The sequence below is a fragment of the Anoplolepis gracilipes genome, chromosome 6 (genome assembly GCF_047496725.1).
Source record: "Anoplolepis gracilipes chromosome 6, ASM4749672v1, whole genome shotgun sequence".
Lineage (NCBI taxonomy): Eukaryota > Metazoa > Arthropoda > Insecta > Hymenoptera > Formicidae > Anoplolepis > Anoplolepis gracilipes.
In genome coordinates, this window is record NC_132975.1 from 11,225,857 (window position 1) to 11,238,865 (window position 13,009).

The window sequence follows — 13,009 nt, forward strand, 5'->3', positions numbered from 1 at the left end:
TTGGGCCACGGTCAGGGTTCCGGTCACGCGACCCTGATTTCGTGTCTCCGCGATTTCACGCTCGCGACACGAACCTACTACCGGATTTTCTCGTCTTCCTGTCGACCTGTGGTTAATTGCATGAAAAACTTATTGATGTGTAGTCTGTTCATTTTTATACAGTGAAAACGAATACCTATGAGGGAAATATATTGTTCTTGCGAAATAAAGGCTCGTACAATCGGAAAAAATGATATGTAGTATCAAGTATCAAAGCGAAATCTTATTCTTCCAAATAGGAGACATGTAATTACATAATAATTAATTCAGAAAAAAAAGAAGGAAATAACTTTACGTCTAATTTTAATTCTTTTGCGGAAATATCTAAATAAGTATAATTTATCGCGAGAGTTATTCCTATTTGCATATATTTAAAAAAAATATTGTATAGATAGAAATGTAGAAAATTATATATTCGTCCTAATTAAATGAAAAAATTACTTACAAAACGATTACGGTAAAACCGAATATCTAAACATAGATGATAGATAAGAATGATCCGTTCAGATTATTCTTCCACTTATTATTCGTCTGGTCTGGTGGACGTCTTCGTGTTGTTGCGCAACAAATTCGTGATTTCACCTTCGTGGCCATGTTCTGCTTCGTCGATATGAAGAGCGACCTGGAGACCTCAAATCCCTCTCAAAAGAGAATCATCCGCTTCCCGTGCTCTGGCGATTCGTGTGTGAAAAACGTGCGCCAGAGCTCGTTCCTCACGGTACCTACGCAATCTTTGACCTATAAAGGGCAACATATATGCGGCTCACAAACCACACGCCACAAAGTGCTCGAGTCTGCTCCGCAGACACCTCTGAAAAGCGATAAATATACAGAGATATTATATGCGTGCACAAAACTATATTGTTTTTCTTCGTTATTAGATGTACTGGTATTAATTAAAATTTGCATTATAATTAATTTTTATGCATCTCAACGTTCTAATTATAATATTATATTTCTAACTGCGAGATGTTATAACATTGCCAGCGTTGAAGACTCAGCTCTCTCTCTCTCTTATCTCACATCCGGATGCCTAAGATTTCTGCAAGTCAAAATATTCTCTTGAATCAAGGTACCAATGCAAAACGGCGCGTTGCGTCATTCGCAGGAAAGGGGAAGTGTCATTAACGTGCCTATGTAAAATCGAATCGAAGAATGTCCATTTTCCTCGACACAATTTCCGCAACCCCGTGAATGACAACGTGTTTGTCGTTGAGAAGGTAAATACTCTGACACCATCAGAGCCCAGAGAGTGACCCAACGATGAAAAACCCAATAGAAGAGAGTGGGGTCTCGGAGTAAAATGGAGTGGGGCTCAGTCACGAAGTCTCACGCCTTCCACCAGTTCTCAGTCCAAAGACGAACGTACTGGCGGGTAGTGCTTCGCTGCTTCGCTCGAGATCACCTGTGCGTGTGTGTGTGTGTGTGTGAGGATGTGCGTGACGCGCGCGCGCTCGCGAGCGTAAAACGGTGAACATACAACTCCCAAAACCATGTGTCAATGTCAATTTTGAGGCTACGTTTGCATCGCTGTCTTTCGAACTATTAGTCTTCTTGTTCGTGTCAACGCAAGACGTTGGCCACTGGGAAGCGTCAAGTCGATAGTCGAACAAGAGTAGTCTCCGCCATTTTCACCGATTCCACGCGAGGAGTCCTGATGAGATCCACCGGTCCGGGTACAGTGGTTCGCGCGGTTGACGCCTACGGCCGCGCCTTTGGATTCCACAAACACCAACACACGACTCGTAAAGATAGTCGTTAAAAGTCCTCGCCGCTGGGCATTATTCGGCTATTTTCTCCGATCGTCGTTCCAAAAGTGTTTGCGTCGACCTGGCCGCGCGAGTGTATGCATGTGCCGAGTGTGCGTGTATGACAGCAGGTACACGTGGAGGTGCGTTGGTGAGAGACTTGCGACGCCACTGCACCGCATACCAGTGAGGTCCCTACTCAGGTAGTGAAGAGAGGGATAGAAAAGCCTAGAGCGAATTGAAAGGAAGCGACAGAGACAGAGAAGGGGGAAGGGGGACGTAGAAGGTGGAAGGACAAAGAGAAAGAAAGCGAAGGAGAGACGGAAAGATAGAGTTAAACAGAGACGACGACAAAAAAGAAAAGAGAAAGACAAAGAGAGAGGGAGAGAAAGAGAGAGAGAGAGAGCAAAACGGGGTCCGATACAGGTAGGGGGATTCGCAAGAAGACGGCCATAATGGCCTGACGCGATCTCGAGCGAGCGGCTACAGCTGCTGCGAAATATCCGCGCCGCCGAGTTCCTCTCGCCGTTGCTGCGCGCAACATATTTTGCAACATCGTGCTGCGAACACATCGTATATGCGGCCTCCGTCTGTCTTTGGAAAGCAGCGGATTACTACGTAATCGGTTGGGGGGAGTATTACCGGGCGTAGTCTCGTGTTGCTCGCTGTCGTGAACGTGTCGCATGCCTCGCGTACACTCAATAAGTTTCTGAGTCACGTCCGCGACTCGGCAACGCGCGTGAGAAGGAATTCACCGGTTAGTAATTAACGTTCAAGGAGATCCGTATCTTCGGATGTCGTTGCCACCATTGAGAAGATCGATGCTTATCGTGGGACCGACATATCTCGCATTGAAGTCTCCGAAAGGTTTCTCCATTCAAGCCAGTTTTGCTCCATCGAATATTCTGTAAAACGCGCGTCTACATAAAATAATTTATTGAAAAAGCTTTTTGCTGGAGAGGTTATGCAATTTTTAAACAGACGGATTAATAAAACAGAGATTTTAAACACGATCTTTATATCGCGAGATTGACCTTCAAATTAATTTTATTCGATATTAATTACGAGTCGAATTAAAAATGAGGGGAGCTAATCAAGATACGGCGACGCCGTATTGTCGGTGCAGAGTACTCTATCTAGGCAGCTCTGTACCTCACGCGAGCAAAGAGGGACTTCTGGGCGTCCAGGAACCTTTGAGAGAACTCTATCCCGAGCAGGGTGCGTTGGGCGCACGCGGGATCGATTCTTGGCTAAGTGTTTGGAGCAATGGCTTACTGTTGGAGAACGTCGACGAACATCGTAAGAAGGTCACGCGGTTCTTCCCCATTGAAGCTCTTCATTACTGCGCCGCGGTCAGACATGTCAAAGGTGGAAACAGCGATTCGTCCAGTACGCGGTTCTTGCCGTTGGATTCGCCGTTTGCGCGAACACCCAGCGCCAATCATCCACCCTTGTTCGCCGCCGTATTGCGAAGAACGACTGGCATCAAGGTCCTAGAATGTCACGCGTTCATCTGCAAGCGTGACATGGCGGCCAACGCCCTGGTAAGGTGTTGCTTCCACGCTTACGCCGACAGTAGCTACGCAAAAGGTCTAGAGCCGTCGTCGGCAACGACCAATGGAGTCACCACGGGTCATCAACAATCAAACAACAGTCTATATCATACTCTAGGCGGCTCGAGCACTACTTTAGACAGTCCTCAAGTGACACGTTTAGATACGACGTCGACCGACGACCTCAGCCTGTATAACGGCGACGAGAATCACAAGGTCTGGGCGAGGGGTCGCGATGAAGTCGACACTCTTTATCAGGAACAAGGCACCCTGCGAAGCACTAAGGGATCCAGACCCCGCCAACTGGTTGCTCCACCGCCGCCACCACCACCGCCGCCTCCTCCTGCGCAACCATTATTGCTAGAGGAATCCTCCTCTTCCTCCGCGCGACGAAAAGCTAATAAAAAGCTGAAGAAGATGAAGACTCGTTCATTGCACGAGGATGCATTGCAACAGCATCAACAGCAACAACAATTTCTTCACCATCAACTCCATCAAGGCGTGTATGCCAATGGTCACGGGCATCACACTCTGGGTCATCCCATCAGGCAGCAACATTATCACCCTCATCCGTTGCCACCCAGTAGTCGATCTGTCGCCGGTACTCTAGCTAGACCAACGCCGGTGCTTTTGGTACCAGCAGCTACTTTGCCGCGCAAGAGTCATCATCATCCGCGTTTGAGGCCAATTCCGGCTGCGACACCTATAGTACCGATCTACGCGCCCTTACCGGTAGTACCACCGTCCGCAGCACCGACAGCGGCCATTTATCCGGCAGCCACGTATGGTACTGCCGGAAACAGAGGCAGAAGACATCCGGAGACAGATAATTCGACTTTAAGCACATCCAAAAGATTAGCTGCCTCTCACGCCGATCTTACCGCGCCGGAAATCACTCGGCAGGGTGACAGTCCGGAGAACGAGTCCCGTTTTGGTACCGGCATATATCGGCGGAAGGGTCATCTGAACGAGAGAGCCTTTTCTTACAGCATTCGTGCCGAACACCGGAGCAGAAGTCATGGTAGTTTGGCGTCGTTGGGCTTCAGTGCACAAAACGGCAATGCGGTGCCAAAGGAAGAAAAGAAGGACCGCGAAATTGCCCAGCTGGTCGCTGGATTGAGTCTTAATGAAGGACCGGAGCGGACGCAAGCTTCGAATTCGAGAGGATATTCTCATCATCATCAACAACAGCAGCAGCAGCAGCAGCAGCAGATACAACCGCTGCCTAGGCCGAGACCCCGTTAGAATCGTTGCTTGAAACTGACCTGTGCTTCAGTGTCAAGCTGTTTGAGAATTTCTAAGTGATCCAGAGCGACTCCTAAATATATTTCAGAAAACGAATCCAAAAATAGCGTTTTTCGTAGCCTTGACGTTGAATTGACATGTGTGTTATCTTGTTAAATGCCTCTCTTTATTAGATAATTGCTCGTTGTCACTCCAATTGATTATTATTTGCTAACTTTTCATCTCATTAAATTAAAAAATAAACAAACATGACGCATTTGAGTCCCTATATAACTGTTAATAATTATAAATGTATAATTAATAATTTTTTGTTTAATCATAAACATTTTTCTCTCTTTTCTTATTCTATTTACTGATAATATTGCTGTTGGACAATTGTTCGACAATGAATCTCACTTTTTCCGGTCGATCGCGTTGACGCAAGAGCGATTTTGTCTAGATTAACAAACGTCTTCTTGCAGCTTACTTTTCCAAGCGTGACACTAGTGTTACAACGATTTTATGTTCTGTCACGTTATGTAAAAAAAGATAGTATCGCAAAAATTTGAAATTCCGATATTCTATAGCAAATTTTATCTAATGATGTTATAGCAACATAAAATATGCCTTTTAATTAGCAATTTATCGATTTTGAAGACAAAAAATATTTTAAAAGTTTTTTTTATTTCGATTAGCTTGCTTAATTTCTGACTAGATCTCAAATAAGCTTAAAAAATTTTAATAAATCAGATTAATGTTCGATGTAAAGAAAAAGAATCGGTGAAACGTCTTAAATCACATGATGACATAATATCTCGAGAAACGCAACAACCTTCCTATCGCACGAGCTAACTAATTAGACTGTAATTATTGTCGCCTTACGAATGAGACAGTTCTGCTGTCTGAAGCTCATTAGATGAGAGTGCGAAGCACTCAGAAGTCTGTTAATAATATTTCTTTTATAAAAATAACTCAAAATATTTGCAAAAAAGTTTCGTTGTTATCAACATTAATAAGTTATTTTTTAGAACACGTTTTAATACATTCATATTCGTACTTTGAATATCGAAAAATTTTCATTTTATTATATATAATCAATTAAAGCATTTTTTACTTTTTTCACAAATAATATAATTTTAACTCAATATAATCTAATTAAGATTGTCCATATTATAACATCTCATGTAATTTGGGAAAAAAGTATATGTAAGATGTTACATAAACAACAAATTAAAGTCTGATTGGAGGGTCCGATATTTACATTCGCGAGAAAGATACGCGAGTCACATATATCGACCGAGAAAAAGGTCCTTGGTTATGACATTTTGCGGCTGACACGCTTGCTAAAGTTTTATCGTAGCGTATTAGCATTAATGTCGTAGGTAAAGATTTAAACGCAAAAAGAATCTCGTCGACCGGCTTTAAGGCGTGAATCTTTCACAGCGCTTGAAAGAATTTTAAAAGTCACCACGCATGAATATATATCGTATGCATATTATCATCGCTCGGGTAACTCGTTCTTATTATGAAAGAATTATACACGGTATTTTGAAAGTTGAAGCAAATTACTTTGCAAAAACGTGTTTTTAAAGATAGGAGATGGCTGTGTCGTATTATAAAAGACATTAATTCTGCAGATGATAGTGACACAAATACGCTCACCGATTAAAAATACTTAATGTGCCGAGATGCTTTCGTATACACGTCAGAAGATCTTAATCATTCAGTCACTACGCTATAATTAACACTTTCGTTTTAATTGCCTTATAGTGCGGTTACATAAATTCTGTCATATACCACTTACGAATCCTTGAAATTCCGAATATCCGAATTTTGACAACTTTGTCTTTTTCAGTTTAAAATATCATTTAAAAGTAAACGTTGCTCAGATAAACAAATCATAAAAAATTAATGGGCATATTATTCAGTGAATAATCTAGTCAGGAACTATGTAAAAACAATTATCCGTCATTATGCAACTAGTACATAACATTCAAATGCTGCTTAGAAGAACGTTTTCTCCTTCGATCAGCACGTCAGCAAGCGCGTCGATTATAAACGATAAAAAAAGGTTTCACCTTTCGCCGCAAATTTGTTCGAGTATAATGATAGGTGCGGAAAAATATCGACAAAGAATTTACAAACATGAAAAAATTAATAATTAAAATTAATGAGTTTCGCAGCTTTTGCAAGAGACTGGAAATTTGTATTTAAAAATTGTATTGCAAATAATATTTTTTTTATGAAATTTTTCTCTCAGAAAAAATAAAAAATAGTAAAAACAAAAACAATCTTACATAAATAACCTTTGAAGTTGCAACAAATGCATTGCATAATCGACACATTTTCCTCGTTTCGAATTAGTATTCAATCGAAAAAATAATATGCAAAGTGATTGTTGTATACAGATTCAGTATTATAGGCGACAATCCTGTCTTTTAAAAGGTGACATTGTCGCTATTTAATCGACGTGTGTCTTCGAACAGAAAGTTCCAGCGACACGTAGGCATCGTTAATGCGTCATCGCTGACTCGTTCACGGCGGAAGTATTATGCAAATCGAAAAACGATAAGCAACATTTCTTCAGAGTACGTTCTTTTCCTAGGATATATCCGGAGAAAGAGAGCCACAAGTCATATTCCTGACTATATGCTTAACGAACGATTAAATATCATCAGATTGTAAATTCCCGTCAATTATCTGACGATCAATTATCTAATTATAAAAAAAAGACATTTAAAAATCCAAACGCGTCAATTGCATGGAAGCAAACATAAATTCCACGCCACTGATAATTATCGTGCACGCCGGTTGTATGTACATATATACACAAACGAAGGATGCACACTTTATTAGTCACCTGACTATCGTTACCATGTTGTTTCCACGTCAAGGCTGCTACGCGGTCGTATAATATAATTCTTTTCTCAAGTTTTTTACCGCGCTCTTTCTAGACATCCGAACGATTTCGCGACGCTTGATAAAATAAAAATGTACGTTGACTATGGCGAGGACCATTAAATTGCTGTAGCTACTGTAGTTGCTGAAGTAGAAAGTGAGTGTAAAATATTTATGAGCCGACCGCACACCTCGTGAATACGCATGCAAGTATAAATACGAGTACAGTGATATAGATCATTTTTACATAAATATATTTATCAAATAAGCCAGGCAAAGTTAATTAAATAAATATGCCATTAAATCGTGGAAAAACACGAGGCAACCATCTCGATCCTGGTCGACGCGTGTAATAATCGCAAACAGAAAAATATAGGGGAATAGGTTCATATTTATAGAGTTATAAATTTTTCTCCAAATACGAAATATATTTATTTTACTAAGAATTCGTTCGAGATTCAAGTAAACAAAAAAAGTCCAATAAAAAACAAAGTGTTTTACTACAATTTTTCCACGAGTTTTACATACAGATGAGCGGTAGAATTTTAAAGCAAATTTAAAAGACATTAAAACGATGCCGGGCATCACGCTTGCTCGGACACGAGACGCGTTATTTCACTTACGGTGCATTATATGCACTATGCACGCGAACCTTTCCATCGTTGTCGTTGTCGTTGACTACATTCCGTTCCCCCGTGTAATTTTCAGGGTTAACCGCAAACGTCGTATGCGATATTCTAGTTTCAGAATTGCAACAAACCACTGGTAGAATGCAAATCACCTTGATTGGTGGCTTAAATGGAGCGCGTTCTTTCCCGCAATAAAAATGCTTTTTAATCATTTTATTATTTCCGAACGAGTCGAAAGTCGGAGCTAAAAGCTTAGACAATATTTTCCAAGAAAGTCTGCGCTCTTGATGTTTCGTGCATATAAGAAAAACTACTGAATTATTAGACTGTAACATTAACATTTAAGAAAAAAAGAAAAAGAAATGTGTCGGTGAAAGAGTCTTAATGCTGATACGTCATGAGACAAGAAGTTTTAGCTTGTTAAAATGAAAAATAATGAAATGAGAAAGTAAAAGATATTTTCAGATGTAGCATCGATAGAAAAAGTAATAGTAATTATTGAAATTTTTGAAGGAAGGAAAGTGTACTAAAAAGATTTAAGGCAAATAGGCTTTTGGCTTTATCTTAAAAATAAAGCCAAAAAGACATCTTAAAGATATTCAAAAGACGATAAGATGTCTTTTAGGGAGATGTGCTATTTCAGATTTTATCTGAATGATTTAAATTTTCCTCCACTCTGGATAAAAGAAAAAGTTTAATATTTCCAAATAAACTGGAAATATATCAACGAATTTCAAGCTCGTTTATTCTAGCGTTTCTTCGCCGGAATATAGCCATTGTACTTATACATATAGAATAACGAAATGTCTTGTAAGAGACGATTTATAACTTGTAATTATAACTCGTAATTAAAATATATATAAAGGGCGCTATACATAGTATAAATGCTACCAATATTATCGTAGATGTAGTTATAGCGCCAAATAACGTAACTGTAAGTTCTCTATGTCAATTTATCGCTCCGTACATTCGGACAATCATCATCATCAACCGTCTTCCATAAAAACCGATTCTAGATGCGTTCGTATGCCAAATATATCAAGCCAAACTAATGTACCAGATGTCCAATGTAATAACATACTAACTGTATACGACAATATTCTACAATTTATTTTGTATCTATCATTTGAGGTAAACGAACGCAGAGAGAGTCGAAACTGGCTTACAATGAAGAGAACATATAAGTATATATAACGAATAAAAAAAATGATACATATTTCGGCAAAAAACACACAGAATCGACAGACTAAAGATAATGGATTTATTTCTTTTAATTGTCATTAGTTTAATCTTATCTTGTCGTGTGTTCGCATTATTCTCCATAATCGTGTAATTCTTTATTCTACTTCATTGTGTGTGTCTAGGCTTTAAAATAATACGCGCATGACAAGCCACGTTACCAGTCGATCGCGTAAGAGAGGACACACGTAGCGGTACACGAACGTGTCCGGGGAATAGTGCATCGTTCTTCTCTCTGGTTTCTTATCGCCCTTCCGCCGGTTGTTAACCGAGTACATACAACCGCCGGAAGAACGGTGCAAGTTGAAACGAAACGCATTTAAAAGAATGCTAATGGCATCCGGATGTCGGCGCACTATTCCACGACCTTGCAGCTTTTCACAGTGAAATGAAAAATTGCATAGTTGCTTCGTGCAATAAGAGGTAGAGATCGTCATTTCACTTGACGATTGATATTGATGTGTATGTATGTGAATGTGTGTGTGTGTGTGTGTGTGTGTGTGTGTGTGTGTGCGTGATTATGAGTGCACGCAGGAATGCAACAGTCTATTTAAAGACGATTGCATTCGCGCGTAAGACGCCTGTCACATTAATTTTATTAACCCTCGCGTCTGAGACGAGCACTGATAGGAATGTGCCATCGAGAATGCGAAAGAAGACTCATTACGTTTATAACTGCATATACTTACGGTATGCACACGCAAGGGAGACGGCAAATGGCAAAGAATGAGGATGCATTATCTTCTCCGCCGGGAGAAAATGCGAAAATACGTGATGTTGCGTAAGCCGCGCTTTTCCTTGACGACGAAAGTGCGCTGCAGGCTAATTCCACGTGTGTGCATGCGTACACTTAGATTAATGTCTTAAACAGAGAAATACGCATGTGAATATATTGTACACGTGTTTTGTCGCAACACAAATAAATATCATTAACTGTAAAAAAATTAATCGCTTAATATTTTACATCAATTCCATCCATATCCATTCCCTTACTTATGTAAATTAATAAAAGCAGCAATTCTGAAAATAAAATCTTATGATCATATCACATCTTTTTTTATTTCGGCAGAGATAAATATTATAATTATAAGAAGTAAATATATTTAAAGTTTTCGTATGAATATTTAATAGATAAAGCAATGGTACATAATAATTTACAATAGTAGTAGACGTGACGTTTTATTTCAGCTACTGCGGAATTTCATTACCGATATATCGTGAATTCTACGAATTTTAATATCGGGCACTTAATATTGCACCCGATGGCCTTCACGAATCGTTGATTAGCTGGTTATAATACCTAAACATTCTGAAATTCTTGCGATAACGTAGTCCCGTGAGCTCGAACTAAAAGCTCGAATTACAGTTAGAAGGTAGTTCTACAATTTACAGTTAGTCGCGTACGCTCATATGAGCGTACGGACGTAAAGGAATCGGGTCAAAGACAAAATTGGTTTTTAATAATCCATTGCATGCCCATACAATCCCCCCGATCATCGACCGATTAATAGACTAATATTTCGTGCAAAATTAATTCGTAACGGTGCAAGTGCCAATATAACGGACGATCGTTTACCGCGCAAAGTGACTGACGTAATACTCAACTACGGCAATTACAACATCGATGCAATTAATTTTTATCATCACTGTATCGTCTATACCAAATCGCATAATATACTATTTATATCTTTACCTCTGTCATTTCTTAAATATTGCGTAAAATGCATTAACCTAGAGAAACGTATTTTATTCTTATCATAGCAAAACGTTATTACAACAACAAAAATAATAGCACAAATTTTTTAATTAAAAAGAGAGGTGTAATCTTGTTGATTTATATAAATTTACGTAATTTATAGATTCTTTTTTGCTATTCAAATTAATAAGTATTTTCGCGAATTTGCACTTTGTCATCTCTTATTACTCGGATGGTGACAATGGGTCCATCGAACGTTCCTTTTCGAAGGAAGCAGACTGTGTAATTGCATCACGCATACCTCGACGGCTGTGGCCAGTACGAATCTGGAGTAACTGGCAACGCGCAAATAAGGTCGCGAGGGTGCATCGGCGGGAGAGATACGATGAGAGGAAAGAGATTCGGAGCAAGTGCATGTAAGAGGAGACCGTAAGAGAATACGCGTGGTTAACGGGCACGAGAGATGCATGCAGAAGATCATCGCTCGTCTTGTGTACCTGTGTGTAATGATACGGCGAATGAATTAATAAGCGGCTCGCGTCGTGACCGAAATAATGCCTGGTGGCCCTGCTCCAAAAGCCCAAGACCTAATTTAAAAAATAAAAGTATTACACGAGAAGAAGAAATAATACTTTGTTACACTCACCGGTAGATGTCGACGGTTACATCGCTTGGAAGCAGCATATTTAGTGACTTTAATGAGTGACAGGCGAGCTTGACCGCAACCGGTTATGATTATTAATATACTTGTACGGAAAATGATGAAAAATAAAAATATTATATCCTATTTTCCTCTATACTTTTTTAATCTTTAAATCTATAAAATTCTACGATATATATATATATATATATATATATATATATATATATATATATATATAATATTTTTATTTTTATATATATATATATATATATATTCGATAGAAATATCTATTTTTATAATTTGAGATTTCACAAGATGTATACGTTAATTTTTTTAATTTTCGACAGCACACGAAAATACTTTCTATTTTTTCATTTACAAGTACTTTCTATTTCAAATGTAGTTGCTTGAATGCAGTTTTGATGCTTTACAAAGAAGTAACGATTATGATGTATAAGTATAAGATTTCATAATTGACTAACGGAGAAGCGACATTTAAACGCGGAACTCCGCGCCTAGAAGAGACGCGCGAGGTAACAGCTGCGAAACCTGCCTGCGTGACAAATTGATAGTCGCCAATACTTCCGCTTAGGTTGAATCCTTTTAAACGGTTTTAAAAGCCTTATGCAGTCCAAGTCATTGCTGAGACATCCGGCAGGTTTATACACAGTGCTTAACTATTTAAGCATCGGCATAAAAGATAAACATCAATATTGGTTTATGATAAATATATCTGACAATATAAGAGTAATTTAATAATTAATAATATTTTCATTACTATGTGTGAACAAAAATAAATTTCTTTTAATTATAAAAATGTCAAACTATTAATATCTTCTTTTTCAAATTAGGTACGAGCGGAATCTAATTTTTTTAAATAAATTATTCTTCTAATAAATACTTAACCGGTTAAATATATCAGTTTGCAATGCATAGATTTATGCTAAGAAATAGAAATGCAGTTTACGGGGACAAATGTGGCACGAGAATTAACAATCATTTTGATAAACTAGATTCTAAAAATAACAGTATGCAAAATGACACTACCGCCTAATCACGACGGAATTATCTGATTCAAGTGCTCGCAGTGATTTTCAAAAGATGAACAACAGATGCGAGATTGCCTTCTTGAGAGACTGGCTTACCGCTAAAGCAAAATATTCTGCGGCTATGAAGCATATGCCACCTGCTGTTGACTAAACGATACCTATGAGAAGACGTGTAGACCGTAATCATGTGCGATGCATTAAACCGATAGTTATTATGTTAGGTTCTATCTATAACGGATCTCCATCGATCTTGAAGGAAACATGGTATGGTTCATCTTACAAATTTTCTAG

The 13,009-nt window shown here is 38.9% G+C and overlaps 1 protein-coding gene across 1 annotated transcript; it reads left to right on the top strand.

Moving 5' to 3' along the window:
* The first annotated feature begins 1,368 nt into the window (after window positions 1-1,368).
* LOC140666612 (uncharacterized) lies at window positions 1,369-10,274 on the top strand. Its single transcript, XM_072893973.1, has one exon. It carries the CDS (start codon window positions 2,867-2,869, stop codon window positions 4,583-4,585), a length of 1,719 nt encoding a protein of 572 aa, XP_072750074.1. The 5' UTR covers window positions 1,369-2,866; the 3' UTR covers window positions 4,586-10,274.
* The last annotated feature ends 2,735 nt before the right edge of the window (window positions 10,275-13,009 follow it).